Source organism: Filicampus tigris, chromosome 9, assembly GCF_054856515.1.
Source record: "Filicampus tigris isolate MCC_2025a chromosome 9, RoL_Ftig_1.0, whole genome shotgun sequence".
NCBI lineage: Eukaryota > Metazoa > Chordata > Actinopteri > Syngnathiformes > Syngnathidae > Filicampus > Filicampus tigris.
This window is the reverse complement of record NC_141225.1, coordinates 16,980,170-17,001,555: the sequence shown is the minus strand read 5'-3', so window position 1 is coordinate 17,001,555 and position 21,386 is coordinate 16,980,170. Positions and strand designations below refer to the sequence as shown.

General features: G+C 42.3%; 1 protein-coding gene across 3 annotated transcripts in view; it reads left to right on the top strand.

The window, feature by feature from the left end:
- srgap2 (SLIT-ROBO Rho GTPase activating protein 2) overlaps window positions 1-21,386 on the top strand; it is a 54,562-nt gene that overhangs the window by 9,851 nt on the left and 23,325 nt on the right. For 2 of the 3 annotated variants that reach the window (XM_086039478.1, XM_086039477.1), the window contains exon 2: window positions 20,955-21,147. In XM_086039478.1, the coding sequence (XP_085895604.1) occupies window positions 20,955-21,147 (193 nt within the window). Of the gene's footprint in view, window positions 1-19,368; window positions 19,620-20,954; window positions 21,148-21,386 lie in introns of those variants that run through there. The other variant, XM_086039480.1, reaches the window with a different exon arrangement.

The following is a 21,386-nucleotide window of genomic DNA, read 5'->3' as shown; positions in this document are numbered from 1 at the left end:
GGCTTGTTTTAAGTGCCGAGACCGAGATTTGCCGCTAACCCGTTTTGGATGTGAGAAACATGTTGTAGTTTTGTTTCCCACAAGCATCAGAGACAATCACAGGCATATGACTCCCATACTCAACAAGGCACCGAGCAGCGTAGTTCAAAATGAACTATGATCTGGCTTTGGAGGCATCCTCATATGAAAGGGACCTAAAATATAAGGGTAGACGGATTATCGGCCGGGCCGATATTCGGCATTTTGATGAATATCCGTATCTGCCTTTTTTTTAAATCGGATGGCCGATAATAAATCAACTTAAAACTGTGTTAACTTCAAGGAACTATTTGTTGGAATTGTCAGTTAACTTTATTAGAGATTCTACTGAAGTGACATTTTAACATTTCTGTCATTTTGAAATTTTGGAGAACTTAATTTACTGTAGAAAACTATAGGGAGCAAGTTTTCATGTAACTTTTCAAGACATGCTGATGACCCTGGGAGCGTCCTGAACTTTATTAGAATTTTACTACAAAGATGCACATTGTCAAAAATGTATGATAATAAAAACATAAAAATTATGCAAATCCGAAAAAATGTTCAACAAACATGCGTAAAGGCATTTCAACAAAGTTAAGAGTTTCAATTTGTTTTATTTTTTGATGTCAATATTTTCCTTTTTACTGAAAATGAATATCGGCTCCAAATATCAGTTATTGGCCTCCTTGACTACTAATAATCGGTATGGGCCCTGAAAAAAACATATCGGTCTATCTCTACTAACATATTCAACCTGTGTTGTCTTTTTTCTTTGGGAATGTCATTGACATTATTATGCTATGATACGCTAGTATAAGGTGGAGCCGAGGCACTCAGCCCATTGATTGGTTAGCAAAAATTGTCATTGGCATGTTCAAAATGGAATGGGGGAAATGCAAAAGACGTAATTTACTGGTAGAATGTACCATTTTTGTACCCTTCACTACATTTAAACAATACACTGTATGAAAAACAAGTCTACTGGTGGGTTGGTCAAAAACTCACCTCAATACATAATGAAAACTTTGCTTTACAATTCCGCCCTGATGCTCCCTCACTTCACAACTTCTACACGGCATGTTGGATGTGTGGGTGGTGTTTGGGGTGTGTCCACATCACGAAAATGTTGAGCTTGAGGACGGGGTCGCACATCCAGGTCTCCCTTAGATAAATGGCAAGGAGTCAGTCTGTCTTGGGTGTGTATCAGCTTGGAAATATAAGCGCCAAAATCGACATGCAAAAGTCAGTGTCTTAAAACTATGATGGTTGTGGTGATGGTTGGTTGAAGAGTTAGCCCTTGATAAACAAGTAAAAAGGGAACAGCCTAATGAGACATTATGAAATAATTGCATGTTAGGAAAAGCCATTATTGATAAGACTCTCAGTGGTGACTGCTGCAAGGCAACATGGCCGTTTTTCATGAATGTGGTCAAACACGTCTTCAGAGGAAGCATTTCATGTGCGCACTCGTCCTGTACCTTATGTTTCAATGTGGGTGTGGTAAGCATGTTTGCCTTAACTATTTGTTTACGTGTCGGAGGAGCTCGTCAGTGCAGGTGCCAGGAAGGCTGTTAAGGAACTCTCAGCGCATACCTGGGGCCCGATATTTATCTCGCTGATTTTTGCAGGCGCCTGTAAGCATTCGTTTTCTCTTGTTGCTGCTTCTTTGCAAGCATCGCCATGGGGTAATGGTGTGTGCGTGTGCGTGTGTGCGAAGGACATATTGAGAAGTGCTGTTCTTTTCTCATGCATGTTTAAAGTGCGTCCTGAGGCAGTGAAATATGTGTGTTGTCAAAGTATTTCTCAAAACCTTGTTTGAATGGTGTGATACGCGCCATCCACTGATCTTGTGACACCTATGGCAATATGGGCAGTTGATGCTGAAGTCGCACACGCATGCGCAAATCTCATTGTACTCAAATCGTTTAAGCAGTGTTCGTTTTGGGCTCCCTCAGTAAGTTAATGAGTGAAGAGGTGTGAAACTTGCCCTAGGCCTCATTTATAATATAACAACCTAGTTAGCATTGATTTCAGTGGTCGATTCTTTTTATCTGTATTGCTGCCATTTTCTTGACTGTTTTGACTACGAGTTGTTGTTGTTTAATATTTTCGATTAATTTGTAACCCTGCATCCCATAGCTGATGTCATGTTTTCCTGCAGACGACGAGCTAATGGTAAATAAATCAACGGCACGGGACCTCTGCTGGTTGCAGTGAAGTAGTGAACTTCACTTTGCATCAATCAAGACAATTCATTCTATTATCAATTCCACAGTATCGAAAATTCATAATGACCAGTTAATCGAGTGTGCACTGAGATCCAATTGAAAAGCTATTTCATTGATACCTCAAAAATCTCAAATAAAAAGACCTATACACATTTTGAACGGAATCCTTTTAATTCTATAATTGTGCAGTGCCCGGTCTTGTATACTCTTGTATACTTGTTGAAAATATAGATAGTAAATATTTAAAATGCTTTCGATGGAGTTTCTCAGTGTCTACTCTGTGCCACCATGCACGACCAACTGAGCTTTCCAGGCGCTCTTCGGTTAACTGCATCTCAAATTCTTCCTGTCTGGCGCTCTCCCCTCCGTCTTTTATCTCTGCTTCCATCGTTAAGTATGCATAATTCATATTCTTTACCCCAGGGTTGTTTTACGTTGGTAAATACTGCAGAGTGTGTTGGTCGGGCATTCGTTTGCTGCGGCTGAGTTTTGCATTTGTGACAGTTGTCAATCTCTGATCATGACAAATATTCCCCACAAAATACTTTCATCAGTACTTAGATATAACTATTTCCTCAGTAGAACTGTGTAATCCATTTGAAATTATGAGAGTTGCCTCATGATATAAACAAAAGCCATATTGATGGGAATGAAAAGCTTCTTTCACTGTACACAATGTCATTTTCATACCAGAGATTTGATCACGTGTGTCACAGCAGGTTTATCGTAGCTGATTTCACAGTTTTATTTGTTTGGATTTGCTGAGTACTAGCTGTACTAAACAACAGTATAGATGGAAAGATTCCAAACGAGGAAAACAGTAGCAGATGGAGGTTTCTGTACAGTCATTACACAAGATAGACCTTCATGTGCTAAAAATCCCAGTAAAAGCATCTCAATTGGGCATGGTAGTGTGCACATAATTTGAACGATGAATTACAATCCATAATTTATTCCAGTATCCCCGATAGAAGAATTATGTTTATAAATAATGGCGTTTTCTTAATATCTGGACCAAATGATACCAATATGTCATCATTATTATTATGTAGCAGAGCGCGCTGAATCTGCTGTAGTCTCTGTCTCTCTCCACTGTGCACCGACCCCAGTGTGGAGGGAGGGGACCATGTGCCAGCCTTCGCCGTGGGACTCCCATCTCGGATTACGGCCTTCGCCTCTACCATCACTCTCCCTCTGGTGATTGCCCCCCCCCCCCCCCCCTCAAAAAAAATCCTTCTCCTCCACATTCCGACTCAGTCCGTGTGCTTCAAACAGAGTGGAAATGGGAACATCCCTCCCCTTTCTACATGCACACACACATACTCATTCCCGCTGTGCAGTGGCCCATGAGGGAAAAGTTGTATGAACTGACGGTGACATTTACTGTGTAACTCGTTGGTCACAACATTAGGTGGTCCACCGCAATTTCATTGATCAAATGTAAGAGCTGTATTAACAACTAGAGGGAAGTTATTTCATTTTGTTTTTATTTGAATAACTGTGCCCCCGCCCCCTCCGAAAAAATCATAACATTTGAACAGGGGTGTTTAGACTTTTTCCATCCATTGTAAATAGTACTTTACTTGTCGTGTAACACCTTCTTTATCATCGATGCATGACTTCACTTATTGACTGGGAGAAATGATATGGCTCCTATTACATTATATAAAGGACGTGACATCTGCTTTGACTCAGGTTCGAGTTACCTTAAATGGTTCCTTCACCTCTATAGAGCTACAAGGAAATGGATGCTTCATTTTGATTGACAAAAGATAATATCACGTTGGCTCGGACAGCTACTGGTATTCACTTAACAAAATGTTTTATTCTTGCTTCTGCCAAGGAGTTGTGTGTCAATGCAAAAACTACTTGAAATTAAGGTGAAGGGGCAAGGCTTAGGCCAAAGGGAGAGGATTTTTGTTCACCATGTATTAGATAATGCATGAATCTTAGCTACACAATTCATGCATACGCAAGAGGTGGGCAATAATTAAAGTACGAGTATACCTGGGTCTGATCCAAATTAGGATTGTTGAGGCCCGGCAGAGAGCTGCTGTGTCACTTTATTGTTTGCACTGATGTAGAAACGCACTGCATCATCCTAATATTATGGGCACCTTGTTGCAGTGTAGTTGTACACCACTACTCATCATTTATCATTTTGATACATCGATTTTTATTGGATCTCTTGATGAAATATTCTTAAGTACATCTTGGCTGCATTTTGAGTCCTTTTTAGAGGTGACTAGACTATTGGTATAATGGAGAAGAACGCAGGGTTTGAGGGGTGCTGCCCTTTGGCACAAAGGACCATCAATCACCTCATTTCATTGATGACGGCAGATCCAGAGGCACACGCATTTTACTGAACCCCCCCCCTAATTACCCCGAATCATTCTGTTCCCACTCCCTCTGTCATCCAACTCTTTCTCTCAGAGGACAGCAATGTTAAAGGTGGCAGTCTCTGACATACAGATGCACGCACACAGCCACTTACTGTGTTAAAAGGTTGCTGTGGGTGGCTACAGGCTGAATGTGTGTGGGACTCTTGTCATGCACTGGTGGTATTCCCGCTAAGGAATGTTGTGGGGCGACTTTCCCACTGCTGCGGCCTATCTTTTTAATTGATTGTAATCTTGGTCTAATCCAGCGTACCGGCAGTTGAGCACTACCATTATGACTACTACAGTATATAAATAAAGTGTCATGTTAACCTACTGTTTATCTAAATGCCATCCCTCTCAGACATTTGGAAGATGGAGGGATGTGTTTGAACTGCACCACATACAACACACCCATGTTTAACATGTTAACATGAGGTTAGATTAGGTTCGATCGCTATTTATTGATGTTGAGCAAGGTATGTACAGGTACATGTTGACTCAAATGCACTAACGCCAACCGGAATTGGCCATAAAAAACTGTCCTCGTCAGGAACAGCCATAGTGGTTTACACAAAGAAATCATACTTGAATTGATACATTTTCACCTTTTTTATAGTAACCAATTTGATCAATTTTGTTTGGTCCAAAAGGAACTTACATAGTGTTTCAACGAAATTTATTTGTCCTTGTATTTGTTACGTTAAAACATTTACTTGTTTTGTACCAAAAAATAAATGATCGTCTGAGTAATCGTGATTTAAATTATTACCAAAATAATCGTGATTAAAATAATTTTCCTAATCGAGCAGCCGAGTATAAATGCAAACTGCACGCGGCATTGCCGCAGTGATGCGCTCGCTGACGTCGCCGGCGGGAGTGTAAAGAGGTCTTTAGCCAGTGGTGTCTGTGCACAAAGATTTCTGAGTAAAGCACAGATTAGGCACTTATTTGAGTTTGTCAGTGACGTCAATACAGTGGAAGTATGTGAGGCGGGATGAGGGCTGGCGCACGGCATAAGACAGATCCACATCTAAAAAGAGCCAATTTCAACATGACAAAAACCATGATTAAATTATTGATCTTTGGGGTATTATTGACGAATGCGTTGTTAAAGGATGAAGTTATTAAGGAACTATGAACTGTTTTCAATTGTGGAAAGCAATGCATAATATGTCAAATGAACAGTCTTCAGATACTAAACCCAAGATTACACATCTTTCTATTGTATTTTCGATGCTCATATGTTCTTCATCATTTGACGTTTACTTAAATCTACGAAGGTTTTATTATTTTGAAAATAGTGTTTTGAAATATCGCATCTGCCTTTGTGTGCTCGCTCACAGGGTCTGCCATTTTTTATGTATTTTCTATTTCCTTTTTTAAAACTCAGTAAACTAATTGGTTGTTAATCTGTATTGACTTGACAGAAAACGTATAACGTCACTGGACGAAATGACAAAATACAAGTATCGTTTTTGTCTTTCCAGTCAGGGTCCAACAATGCATTACTTATTTTCTTTTAAGTCCTGATGAATATACCAAATGATTCCTAAATGAATACATTTTGCCGTTAATGAGCTGAGGCATGCCAAAAAGCTTTTGTTTCAAGTAAATGAGAAACAAATTCAACATTAACGCTGTTTTCTGCATCGCGGCTTAAGGCCCAAGTTGGCGTGCGTAATGCTGCTATTGTTTAGCTGTACAACACGCTGACACTTACTGCCTATTCTTTCCAGCGTCTTTGTCAGCCGTTAATGGTCAGGGGGGCTTACAGTATGTATGAGTCATGTCCCTGCCTGTATCCCTCTCCATTGTGTCCGGCTCTCGCTGTGAAAGACAATGATGGCTACTGTCCCCCCCGATGTCATAGCTCACATACTACACGGTCCATATGCACGCTGCATTGCTGGCAACGGCCCAACTTCCACAGCATAGAGGCCATTTTGAGTTCATGAATTATTGTCTTGTCTTCGGTACAAGAGGGAGAATTGCCTGGTTTCTAGCAGAGGGAAAGCTGAGGGACAGAGTTTTTTTTTTTTTTTTTTTTTTGGAAAGGGGCATTGGGAAAAAAAAAAAAAAGGAGCAAGCTCTCGCCTGAAGTGAGCAAGCGAGGAGTGTACGCCTGATGTCTTTGAGCTCGGAGAGTCAGAACAGCGGGAGTCTCCCAGATCAAACAGGCTTCCTCTGTGGATAAAAAAGAAAGCCTGGGCAACAGAGAGAAAAACACTGGCTGCAGAGAGATAAAGCAAAACAACATGACAGCCTTTTGGAGTCTCTCACAGTTTAACAATAAACTCTGCTAATGACTGACTCACTTGTCTACTTTACCTTGTTTTGGTCCCCTAATGATGGGACTGTGGGGTATCTTTGAACAGGTGTGGGCCACATGTCTTCCTCCGGTCTGCTATGACCTTTGACTTCTTCTAATCCCGGCCTTGAACAGACGTCGACTGCGGTCAGAAACATGTTGCGTGCTCAATTATTAAGTGTGACACACTGCCTCCTAAATGAACTCCCAATAAGCATCTCATTACGGACACACCATTCCTAGCGGAATTGATTACATGCAACACCACTCAGAGGCAGAGATACTACAAGCATTGTAATTCTTCTTTTCAAAACAAGTGTAGATGATATTATTTCCTGAGAATTTTATTTGTAAAAGGTCAAAGTATTTTTTGAACCAAGGCTATACATACAAATTGAAATGCTACTTTCTGTGATTATTGAACATAAAGTAGTGTCTGAATCCGCCGTCTAAAATGACGCCTCGTCTTTCTAGTCGAGTATCGTAGAGCCTCTTAGGTCGGACACAATTTGTTCTGGCAACCTGGGATGAACTGTGTAATTTTAGAAATAGTTCTTCCTTAATGACAATGAAAATTTGCGATTTTCGCCTGGTCGAATCAGGGTTCACTACAGTGAGTCACTCCCATCATTTGATTAGCAGAGTCTTTTTGCTGCCGTATGCCCTTCCTGGCTCAACCCACTCATTTTTTTTTTTTATTTCCCGAAATGTTGGTTGAATTCCAAATTGTACCATTTCAGGGGCGTCCCAAGATCCACATTCTGCAGTCTGCTGCAGTGGTCTGTTTTCTTGCTGCCCTGTCTCCTGTTGAATAACATGTGTCTCGTACATGGCCATAAGCCACCTGCAGAGAAGTAATTACCAGAGATCTCGTTCTACTCTGTTATTGTTGCCATATCTTGTTCTGACTGATGCCATCCATTGGCGTGTTTCTTTTTTGTAGTTTTCTGCAGTAATTTGAAGTGAAAAACTGCCCCAAAACGAGACAAGTAGAGCTGAGCCAAACCTTTACTGTACAGTGGAAAATCATAATAACTTGTAGTCTGTCATTCCTTACACGAGCAATGTCCATGTCCGCTTGAGCCTGAGCAAATCATGTTCTTGTCAGCACCAGACAGCTCTGTGTATGTGTATGCATGATGCGGAGATTACACCGGGCACCTGAAAGTGTTCTGTCTTCTCCCACTTCCACTGATCCAGCGTTAATAATTCAGCTCCGCGTTGCGGAAAACAAAACGACAGCACTGCTTTCCCTCTGTGTAGATCTGTCCCATTTTCCCATCTGCTTGTCTGCTGTCTCAGCTGTCTGTCCAGAATCAGTTACACCTCTCAGTCTTTCTCGCACTTCCTGTATTCCTAAGACTTGCCTTCTGTTTTGATAGGGATTTCATTCCTGATGTGTCCACTCCCTTTTCTCTCCTTATTTTCCCTTTTCTTTTTAAGCCTCATCGGGGTCATTTAGTAAGGTCATGGATGTGGAGCTTGGAGGAAAGGGTGTGACCGCCCACGGTAGAGCACCCTATTGTGTTGTGCCGATTGAGACATGTCCTGTCTTTGATACAGGACGCACATATGTTGCGGGGAGTCTCCCACTTTTTGTTGTTCCACTTGTTCCTCCTCTGGAGAGGTGATATTGTTGTATCAAACTGTCCATTACCAAATGCAGATAGCTTCGTTAATGTTCAAGGCACACCAGGCGCCATCTTCCCTTGGCGTCAAAGGCTTGGCTACAAAGATATCAGGAGGCTACCAAAGTTTTAAATCGGAAACTCTTCCTGAAGCAGATTATCAGCAACACTCCACCTCAGGTCAAAGATGAGGATTTAGAAGGGAGCAGTCTTTTAATTCAGCTTCTATTTTGAATGAGTAAAGTCTTGTCACAGAAGGTTGAGCAGGGTTTTCACAGAGTTGACAGTGTATTTAATCAGGGAGGCTTTGCCCAAAGTGAGTGCAGCAGTTCGGATGAATACTAATGGGCGTGTTGCTAATGAATGCATCTGCCACAAGGTGAAATACAATCCAGGATCCTGTTTAGATGACGCATCCGTGCGTTGCGATGCTTAGCAGAATCCAGAAAGTAAGGTTGTCAAGCAGGTTAGACTCGAGGTCAAGTCATATTTTCCGCGTCGGCATATCTGCAGGGCGTATCGGTCCATGTGACGTCATTATTGTCATCCACCACTGCGCGCAAGGATCCACAAGGACCCCACTGCAGTCCTTCTTCTACTCAGGTTCCATGGTTGCACAGTTTATCATGGTCATACTTTTCCTACTTTCCAGCAAATAAAGAGACACAGGATCTCTGATTGTTTTTGTGACATCGCCATTTTGATTAAATGCGCAGTTGTTGATGTGTGGAACGCATACCGACCTGAACCCTGAAATGGAGTACGAATGGACCCGCATGACCGTCTGCGGTCCGTGGAAAGTACAGTATCAATTGGCCTCAACTCTTCGTAAATAGACAATTCTGTGCTTCCAACTTTCAAGTGCCTTTTCTGTTCCAGCATTACTCTGCCTCAGTGCACAAGGAAAGATCTCTAAAGATACGCTTCGGTGAGTTTGGTGTGGAAGAACTCAGATCCCAGACCTCAACCTCCTGACCATAAAAATGCTCCGGATGAATGGACACCAAAAGATTTCCTAGTTGTTTTTCCCATTTTCAGTTCAGTATTTGTAATGGCCCGCTGCCCTGAAACGTTTGCTTTTGGCTCTGTACATTTATCTGCTAACCACTCCCTGATTTGATTGAACAACAATTTCTGATTCATGCAGCTACTGGATTTTGAATAAGTGTTGCCAACAGTTTTGGGAAGATGCCTGTTGTGGCCCCTGAGATGATGACATTTGAGCTGCTGGGACAATCATGCGGGTGGTATGTCAGGACTGCAAAAGGGGAATGGTTGTTATGCGTGAGGAGGCAAAACAATAGCATGTATGTGTTTGTGCACTTGAGCAGGGCGAATGCTGTTTTCACCATGCAAGGTCGTTCTCAGAATCACCTGAGGTGAGTGTTAGTCACCCTGCATCAGTTTACAAACCCATAAATGGTGTGTGTGTGTGTGTGGGGGGGGTAATCATTAGTGTTGTGGTGCTTTCTAAGCAAGGGGAGATTTCAAAGGTTGCTTCAGGCTAATTTGAATCTTGTGTATTGTGGAAGCCTGAGAAATACTCTACATATTATATGAAGCTATTCATTATGGGCAGCGAGCTCACATTTGACCTCATATTGCCCTGCACCAACCCTCATATATGGTGCGTGTGTAGTACTTTTGTCAGTTTTACCGGTGTAAGCTTGATTATGTTAATATTCGACTCCTGATATGTTTTCTGGAAGGCAATCTCTGACAGTAGTGCAAAATTACACAGAGGTGTCTCACCTCAACTTTTATATCAAATTCAAGAGGGAAAAATGCACAAAGAGGCAAATTCCATTGCAGCAGGCATTATTACGCTTTGAAAAGGTGGTTGTCATTTGCCTGACTATTTTAAAGCGGTTAAATGGATTTGGATCGCTGCATCAGGGGTAATTCATAACAAGAAAAATTCTCCCTGTTTTTTTTTCATTATTTTTGTACAAACCACGGCTAAATTCTTGAAGGCAGCACATAATCCTGTTAGATACACTATAGTCCCACATAATTAACGTGGCGAAAGCATAGATTTTTTTTTGTCATTCCATTCTTATTCCTCCCTGCCCAGGTTTCAATCAAGGATGCACAGTTGAAAGATGTAAAATTGAATTTAACCTCAGATAACTGTGGTTTACCAAGAAATAACCTGATTCCCATCCCTTTCAAAGCTCAGTGTTCATCTTACTGTTTGTAAACTCTTTTTGACCATAGATTAGGGCTATGGTATCGATATGCGATAGCATGAGATGTGTTATCCAGCTATGTGATGCCACTAGTATGGTTGCAGTTGTTTTAATACTGTGAAAAATCTTCAACAAATCCCAGCCGAGCCTTTGTCAGATTTTTGTTCCTTTTTTTTTTTTTTTTTTTTTTTTTTGTTGCAGTGGTTGTTTTGTGCTGAGGTGCAGAGTTCTAGTCTTTCCTTAGAGCCTTTTCATGCAGCTTGCCCCACTTTTTCTTCCCCCCTCCTGTCAATGCACCACTTCCAAAGATGCTCTGATGGGAGCAGCAAGGAGTGCTGGATTTGAGGAGAATCTTTATCAAGATGCTGAATATGATAATCATCATAGGATTTTTTTCTTTTCCCAGAGTAGTGGTGTATTTAAACATTAAGCCGTATAAACACCCCAGGCCTGTGATAGTACTCCACAACAAAACATTCTCCACGGAACAGCAGCAGCTAGGGTGGGGCTGTTATCTTCTCATATGCCCATTTTAGCTGTATCTCACATGCAAATCTACAAAGTGATGTACAACTGATACAACGGATGTACTGCAAGAGACTGTTACTGGTATACAATGGCTCAGTATTGTATTGGATAGACAGCATGAAAAGTCCAAAATGGCTGACTCTCTAATTGTGAGGTTTATCTCCCAGTGCACACCCATTTTATAGATTCACTTTGAAGTTTTGCTGTTGGCAGCTGTCCTGGTCATTAATGTGAACTGTCCTCATAGCGTTAGATACAACTTAGTCATTATTTTGTACTCTTCCTTAAAATACTCTTCCTTAAAATATCAGAGGAACAATTTCTCCTCTTTTCACATACACACTCATGTCAATGCCTGTAAAGGAATTTGTTGTTGGCATGTTCAGTGTCGGAAAGAACGTATTGCCTTCACTCATTGTCTTCCCATGGCATGCAGATAAGCATCACCACTTGACAGCCGTCAGCAGATATGACCCTTTTGGTCTCGATGCTTCTCACTCTATCCTCTATCTCCCCTTTTAGCCCCATGTCTCTTGGAACGCTACGTTAAGAATTTTCACCCATATTGGTCCACATGTCACATACACATGCGCAGTGATGTGCATTTAGCCTTCCGTCTGATTGAACTTGTTCCTCACAACGGTAGGCTTACAGATGACGTTTACACACAGTGTTGCATTCAGACAGCTGGTTCCTCCGGCAGCTTGTTGCTGACGAATCACTTTCTGTGAGAAGTAAAATACACTGCGGGGTAAACATGGCAAATTACTATTTAATCTACAGAAAGGGGTGTTGCACGCCGTCCCTCATTCAGTTGAAATATGACAAACCCTAAACGGCTAATGGAGATAAGGCTGACCCTTCGCCCGCCAGACGACGCGTCTGCACTTGAATGGCGTCTGCTCCCACCCATCACTACTTTCATTTCGCCGCTTGTCTTTTAGATGAACGCTGTAATGCTTGATGCAGAGAAGGTTGAGGCTGACACACACAGTGAGACAGGCAGACATGCTCAGCGGGCTTCTTCCCATGCTTGTGTTGTGGATTAGACAAATCCCCTGACTGGCTGCTAAGCTGATTAAGAAGGGTGTTATGCACTGGCCATTTGGAAACATTGGAAAGAGTGCACACATAAACATACACGTGCATACACACACACACACGGTGAGACAGTTTAGCTTAATATCGTCTCCCCTCCTGAGCCAGGATGGTATAATACATTTGAGCAGGTTTCGCCAGGTTTCGATACTCCAGCGAACCTTCCCAGACAGATGGCGCCGATCTCTATATGGTCGTGGTTTTCATCCCTTCGGCAAAGTGTGTGCGTGTTTGCGTGTGTTGGTGTGTGCGTGTGTGAGAGTGAGCGTGACAGAGATGGAGCCTGTTGGAAGAAATTGAAGCCCAGATGGCTGTGTCCGTCAGGGACAGGAAATAGAGGTGACACCAGGTGCACGGTCATGCGAGCAAAACGGAACATCATTAGAATTCTGATTTTGTGACTAATTAACCTGTGAGTACACTACAGGATGAGCAGTTTACCGAACATTCTTTTAACAAATAGGAAGGACATCATTTCTTTATTAATGTTATTGACTTAAATATTATGTAATTAAAAGTTCATGGAGTGAATGAGGGACGCCATGTAAAAAAGCCACTGATCTCCAACTCGAGCCAGGAGGTCAACGTCACTGATGGCATCTTTCTTTGTTCCATCCATCCAGTCCCACATGCGGACAGTTTTTCTCCAGCCATCCATTTTCTATACAACTTGTCCTCATTAGCGTCGTGCGTGAGTTGATGCCAATTTCAGATGACTTTGTGCGATAGGCAGAGTCCACCCTAGACTGGTCACCCAGGCATTTTTTTTGTCTTTGTAAAAGACTGTTTTTGTTTAAGCGCTCCCTATATAAGCAGTGCATTTGTTGGGTATAGCCTCATCCATACCGTTCCATTTTGCCTCATTTGCTTCAACATGTGGTCATTCGACAATCTGTTCCACAATGACAGAATTCCCTATCCTTATTTACATTTAAAATTGACCAACCAAAATGTATTTGCACATACGAATATATAAACTGTCATTTTATTTCATCTGTATGTCTATGGGAGAAGCAGCCCTCCCGCTTAATCCCACCTCCCAAGAATGGGTTAGTGGAGCAGGCAGGCTCTGCAAGTGGGTGAGCAGTTAGTTAACTTTTGATAAGCAACCCTTTTCATTATGCATAGAAAACCCCCAATCCCCATCCCCAAACCTCCCACTGCTACCATAAGAGAGGAATCAGAGCATGCAATGGCGTAGGAGCGTAAAAGAGTACATCCAGGCAGCATTACTCCTGCCTGAGCTGAAACTGATCTGAAACGAAGTTCTATTGTTCCAAGTGTTTTATACCAGGGTTGACATGGGAGAGTGACCTCTGCCTAGTAGCACTGTGACCTCTGACCCCCTGACCTGTAGTCCTATCTCAAGCAGGGAACCCCGGCAGGGAACCCACACGGCTTAGAGCCTGGCCCACAGAAGCATCGACACCCTTCCTCGTGCAAACATCCCGTCTTGCGCTCTGCGGACTGAATCCTGAAGCCTATGAAAGGGTGAATGACTTCCTGGCCTGGTCACCAGGGTGAAGAGAAGCATAGAGGAATTTACTCCTGCTGATCCCTTCTATCGCTTGCTCCTCATCATATTCCCAGCATCCTCACTCCTGTACTTTGAAACATATACATCAAATTTATAGCAAAGTATTGTTCTGATTTGATGATTAAACGCTTGCAAATTCATCATTATCTAGAAGTGATGCTAGGAAGCATTTCCTGAAATTCTGTTCCCACCATTCGTTTTACATTCCTTTGGTCATCAGTAGTGTAATTGGTGCATAGGGAGTGTTTGTTTGTGGTTCTTAAATTTTAAAGCTCTGTTTCCATGCTTGGTGAAAATAATCCCTCCGGTTTCAGTTCTCCATTATGATAAACCAGAACTAACAAAAGCACCCCAAAAAGTCAGATTATAACATCTGAAATTCCCCTCTGTTACTTATTTTCCTTGGTCGTAGCACACACAAAAATCCCCACTTCTCCATTGTCCTCATCTTTGCTTCTCATAGAATTGGCAGGTCTGCTCTGGTTTTGACACTTTGGCAAGTTGTCCATGTCTAGAAGTCACCGCACTTGTTAACTTGCCTCATTAAAGGCAACACTGCGTTTCCTTAAATTGGAGGGATTTGGGGGACAGGCTACATGCCTTTACGTCGGTGCGTGCGTGCGTGCGTGCGTGCGTGTGTTTTCAGAGGAAATAAGTAGACCCAAGAAAAAGAAATTGGCTGGAATGGTTCCATTCCAGCAATACTTTCCCCTCCAACACTTACTGTACTGTAATTCTATCTTTTCCTATACTCCCCCTCCTTACATAACTGGTGTGTGTGCATGTGTATGTGTCTATAAAGTGAAGTAGTATTAGTAAGGCATGTCTGGAACTAATAGATTCCACCCTGCTTAAGAATCCTTTTAGGAAATACTACCTGCAAACTGAGGCTACCAACCCATTCGGCCGCCTTGAAATCACATGCGATAGGCCAACCCGCACTCATACAGTACATATATAATATAACATACATTCCTCGTTCAACCAGCAAACCCAAACGTTAGTTTTTCCTCCCCTAGTAGTGACTACCTCCACAGCTGCCTTCTTTTCTTTACGTGTTTTTATTCAGACCCGCACACAGGCACAAATTCGGCCTCTGCGCACAGGCTTCCTGTAGTTGTTAAGTATAACCCTCCCATGTGCTCCCTATGGGCAATGAACTGCTCCCACTGACTTCCTGTTTCTCTGTCGTCTCTTCCTGCGCAGAGGCTGAATGAACATATATTTCACCGTGACACTATCACCCATGCCCACCCCTATCCCGCTTTACACCGCTCTGTTCCCCCATTTTCATTGTATTGCTTTCATTCTCTGGAGGACAATAGCTCCTGGTGGTATGACTCAAACTTATTACGGCTGGAGGGGATTGGGCAAGATGGTGACCGCAGTAATAGTGTTTTTACTTCAGAAGCAAAGATGTGACACGTAAGTAGAGTGAGTCTTTTCTTGATGGAATCAGTGACCAATGACAACTGTTCAAACAACTTGGGAGAGTCATAAAGCAAAAATAAAGTGAACAGTAGTAGTGGCAGTTGTGTAGATGATGCTGATAAATCGTCGCTCCATTTAAGTTGACCAGTGATGCAGTAATTGTGATACAACTTTGAATGTGCAATGATGTAAACTTTTACCTCTTTAATTGGGGAAAAATGACGGATGGGCAGTGAAAAGAAAAACAAACAGGTACAAAATGTTGATTGTATTTATCAAACGCATCCTGAAGCAATTGAGGCTGTATGGACTGCACTATTTAGCTGCAACCAGCAGAGGCGCTGTTGATTAAGAATAAGCTCAAGTAGTTTGGTCTTTAAATAGGAAGTCAACCCAATTTTTTTTGTTGAAAATAATATCTTCTGCCTTCTCTCATCTAAACATGGCATTCTGATTAATATTGCATTTGTATAATAGAGTTAAGCAGCAAAATCCACCCATTCTAGCCATATCACGGGATGGCCATTTTGCCACTTTCTGTCGACTGAAAATGACATCACATTTGCTCAGGGCTCAAGTAACGACCAATTAAGGCTCACCTGTCTTCTGAAACTGAGCCACGATTGGTCGTTACCCAAGCTTTGAGCAACTGTGATGTCATTTTCAGTCGACAACAAGTGGCAAAATGGCCGCCTCCTGCGATAGACAAAAACGGGCGGATTTTACTGCTTAAACCATATTCCACAAACGCAATATTAATCAAAATGCCGCGTTTAGACTAGTGGGGTTGCATCGAACATGACATCAGCAAATTGGAAGTTGAGCTACATTCAATTAAAGACAACTCCTCCAGGCATCATTGTTCTGCGCAATATGACACAGCACCGATTTCTGCTGCAGCATCTGTTGCATCACTTGATCGCCAGTGGAGGTTGGATGGCAACCTCACTTAGACTAAACCGCACTGGCACTCAAGAGGCTTATTTGGAAAGCTCCTCACAGTGACGAATGGGATTGCAAGAACATTATATTATTTTGCAGGAATAAATCTCTCAAGGTGCATTGTCACCCTAGCTAAATAGCCTAGCAAAAGGCTTCTTGTCTATGGGCAAGACAGCACACATAACAGCTAGCAGCCCACTTTTTCTAACATATACAGCATGCTACACAGATGATTGAATGTGCCACACTGTTGAACATCAGATGGAAAAAAAATATACATCTTATGGCAGCGGGAAATTTGTGTTTTAAAACCCACTCACACAGGGTCCAGATTGGCCCAAAGGTAGAGTGGCATTACTGTCAGATTGTGTGAGTCCAAGCCCAGGGTGTCTTCAGGTATAAGGAGTGCTTGAGGCAATAAATGTGTCTCTTGTGTTTGTGCCAGCTCGGTGCAGCCATCACTTCTGTGCAGGCTTAAAATGAATTTCAATTCAGGCCTACTAAAACAGCCATTTACAGTGTGCGGTACAGTTCGGGTCAGTTTGCTTCTTCTACTTTTCCATTTCTAAATTAAAACATTGTGAAGGTACCACAGAAATGAATTTTTGGATCGATATTTTGTGGCTAAAGGCGTCAGCTAGGCACATGGTGGACAGATTGATTGGTCAACAGAAAAGAGAAGCCTTTTTTTCAATGTCATGTCAGACGGAGAGGAACATCCATTCTGGGCTCCACCCAGACTGTTTATGTGACAGGCCCTTTGGCAGCGCCTTTATTTGCCTCAAAATGTCTAACCGCACGCTAGCATGCGGCATGTCTGACTGATTTGAGGCAGCAGCTTTAAGTCTCAGACCTTAGGAAATAGTAAAATCGCTGCCAAAGACAATAGATCATCTTCCAGCTTTATTCAAATTGACCTGAACACAAGGTCAGTGTTCTCTCACTTAAGAAATGAATGAAAATGTAAAACAAATGTTTATAGCATAATATAGTGTTTATCTTTAGACCCATGATCAGATAAATGAACGTGACTTGCACCGCAACTCTGGTTCTATTTTCATATTCCTTTCACAGGACCATAATGTGGTTGGTTTGGTCAAATTTTTGTGTGAAAAAGACTGCCCTAGAATATCTTTGGCCGTCGCTACCTATATGGCCTTTAATAGACCTTGCTGGCTGATGAAACATTCTGCACCACCAGTCTTCCATGGCCTTAGACAAACAGAGCATATAGGTCATGTGAAGAATAGCAGATGTTTGTGTAACCATTGTAGGCTGGTAATATAACAACACCAAAGAGCAAAAGTGTTGCTCCTTTTGATGAATTTTAGGGTTTGGATTGTGTTGTTGGCGATACTGGCGAGTGAGCCGGTAATGCAGACATAAAAGTGGCAGCAGGAGCGAGAGAATCAAGAGGAGAGCATCAGTAAAGCAGAATCCCAGATCCAAGACCTGCTCTCATCTGCTTGGAAAATGTGACTGTTCTTTCTGGAGGGGGTGGAGGCGCCACATTCCACTTCACATCCCACTTCTTTCTGGCTGAGGGGATGATGACCATTACAGAGGGACGGCATCGACCTGCACTGTGAGCGTCTCGCCTCCTTTCTTTCGTAGCGCCTCTCTGTACATGGACAAAGATGAAAAGGCTGACTTTTCATTACGCAAGGAAATTCAGCTTAACAGCCAGGATCAACAGTGGGAAGCAGAAAGAGCTCAGGGTTCCCAATGGTTGAGTCATATAGCTATAGCTTTTCGAAATAGAGTGTGCTTTTAGGAACACCTCAGTGTGTTTCAGGGCTTAGATTGAATTCAGCCCTTAAACTTGCTTTATAAAAACCGGGGCCCCCCACATGGGTCATCTTCTCTGGTCTGTATTCATGGTGGAACTTATAAAGTCAAACTAAAGCTGTACTGTGATGCTCATTGAAATGATGTTGTTCTCATTTCAAAATACAGGAAATAGTCAGTCAAACCATTGCCACTGAAAGCATTTATGAAAACAGGCAAAGTTTTAAGTGACATTTTCGTATTCTAATTATCATACGAGTGTAAAGAGGTGATGGTTGACCACTCGATATTAAAACTGAACTAAACATGGCATTGTCAGAAGAGTCCAACCATTTCCAGTGACAAAACAAGTTACATTTTAAGTTCTGTGGTTATTGTTTGCACTTTGTCGTCGCTGATAACACTAGTTTGGCAAACCTTTAGATACTCACATAAGTCAAGTTTCACAAGGTTGATACTAGGGCTGCTCGATTATGAAAAAAATATTAATCACAATTATTTTGGTAATCATTGAAATCAGGATTATTCCACAGATCGTTTATTTTTTGGTACAAAACAAGAAAACGTAAACAATATAAAGACAAATAAATGTACCGGTAAGTAAGGTCCTTTTGTAACAAGCCAAATGTATAGAATTAGTTATTATAAAATAGAAAAGGTGCAAATATATATTGATTCGAGTATGATTCCCTTTTGTATGCATATTAATAATCGTTTTTTATGATTATGCCACTTTTGTAATCGTGGAGTGCAATAATCGTGAAAGAAATGGAATTTCGATTAATTGCACAACCCTAATTGATACATCTCTTTGATTACAATTTCAATTCTGTAGATTGTGCTAGTGGTCATAATGTTGCATGTCACTCCTAAACCTGCCTCTCAGCGATTACTATATCATTGCGGTCCGCTTGTCAGAGTGCTGCTTTTCAGTTGCGCTGTTTGTGCAATGTGGTATGCGTTGTTGTTGTCCTGCCACAGTTAATTACAAGGCCGGCCCGTCACCTTGTGGTTCTGTGGCTGCAGTCACAAGAGGCAGGACTATGGTATGACTCCATCCCTGCCGCGCTGCAGTGTGCAAATTACTCACAACTTGTATGCACACGCACACCCCGGACAGTAATACATGTTGTCAAAGCAAATACCCACAACAGGTTATTGGCTCAGATGCCGACTGTATGTGTGTGGGTGTGTGTGTGTTTGTTTTTGCTTTGTATTAGCGCAAGAGGGCCCTCGCTGTTTGGCGGCACAGCGTTGAGGTCTGTTTGAAAGACAGATTGCCGATGAAGCGTGTGCGCTCAGGCACCTTTCGAGATTCCACTTCTCTTTGTGGCAATGGTGAGGAACTGCACCCTCAGCTATAAAAGCACAAAGGCAGCATCAAAGAGGCTCTTGGCTCGACGGACGAGGGACTCTGCCAGAACTGCCTGCGAATGTGCGCTTCAGTCCGTGCTTGTGTGTCAGGCAACTTGATGCTGAACAGGAGCCAGGATGGAGGGCAGAACACGTTGCTTCCTCTACAGCCAGCATTGTAGAGGTAGGGCAGCTGTGGTGCGCTAGCCGTGACCGAACACGGCGAACATCCCGGCTTGTGCGTGTGTTGGGTTTGTTGTTTCTTCACTCGTACAAGGATACACGTGCAGCGCACACACAAAGTGTTGGCAGGCAGCTAGGAGAGCATAGCATTAATCTGTCAGCTGTCGGCGCTGATCCATTTATCATTAATGTGTGTGAGTGGGTGCACGTGAGCGTGTGCACGTGGCAACTTGCTTCCTGAAACAAAGCTGCATTACACGCCATTCTCCAGAGGAGTTTTTCCTTTGTGATTGAATGCGTCAACGGAGTGCACTCTATTAATTAAAGACTAGACTGGAAGAAAAGGTGGGTGGGAGGCAGAGGGGAAATGGAAAGCAATAAGCTACGATAAATGACCGCCTCTACAATTTTGGATGCGCGGAAGACAATACGGTTATATATAGATAAACATAATAGAATTATGTACTACAGTGTATTGTAACGCGCTCGTATGTAGTTATTAAGCTTCAGTCGCTTTAGTCCCCCGAGCGGTAACCGGATGCATATTCACTCAGGAGCTGCTATCAGCCACAACTCACGCCCACTCCCTCCGCACACTAACTGACCGACTTGTGACAGCGGTCAAGCTCATTGTACATATATGTCCATCCTGTCCTTTCATCTGAGATTTTTGTCATTGTCAAAGACATCGCAGACACTCACCACCAAGCTAATGAAGAGCAACAGTAATTTTTCAAGCACATCGAACATTTTTGTGTGCTTTTATTTTAAAAAGTAGTTATAAGTCTCCTTCGGTTGTAGGAGGCGCATATTTAAAATCTTGCCCTCAGATGGATTGATAAAAGATTTGTGGAAGAAATTTTAAACTAGATAGTTTATTTGCATTGCTATAGTGGGGACAGGTATCAAGCGGTTTCTCCTATTGGGAATAATATAAAGATGTTCCATGGTCAAACTGTGGATATCATAGAGCTTAACCGTGTGCACTTTTTTAAATTAATGTTTGTTACAATTTATAAGTAAGATGACAAACAACTAACATTAATGATAGTGTAAAACAAAACGCAAAATCTTAATTTGCTTCCTTGCAACCATTTATAAACAACTTAACCTTGGAGAAACAAAGACTATGATGCTGGAGTCAAAATGGTCTGATGAGTTCCATTGATGTGTCACATGACACAAACAGGTTTTGTGTGGCAAAAAAAGTGTTGGAATTCAGAATATATGAAAATGACATTTGCCTTCCGGGATTCTACCCGACAATATATATTGTTGTTGTGTATTCAGATTAACTTAATAATGTCAACAAACCTGTCCCTCCCTGCCCTGACAGAGATTCGCGCCCAGCTGGTGGAGCAGCTGAAGTGTCTGGACCAGCAGTGTGAGCTGCGGGTGCAGCTGCTCCAGGACCTGCAGGACTTCTTCAGGAAGAAGGCGGAGATTGAGATGGACTACAGCCGCAACATGGAAAAGCTGGCTGAGCGCTTCCTCACCAAGACACGCAGCACTAAAGACCATCTGTTGAAGTATGAAACGGACACACACTTGGCTTAAAGACTACTATCAAAATGGAGTCATTCTGTTCAACTTTTTAAATTACATGGATGAAATGTGTACTTGCTCAAAACAAGAATTACCAAGAAGTGCTGTGAGGTTGTAGTGTCGTCATCTGTATATTATGAGTCAGAGTGGCATGCTGTGTGTATGCACTCAGGCCAGATTGATTGGAGTGGACCATCGCGAAAAAGTTTGTAATCCGGCAAAA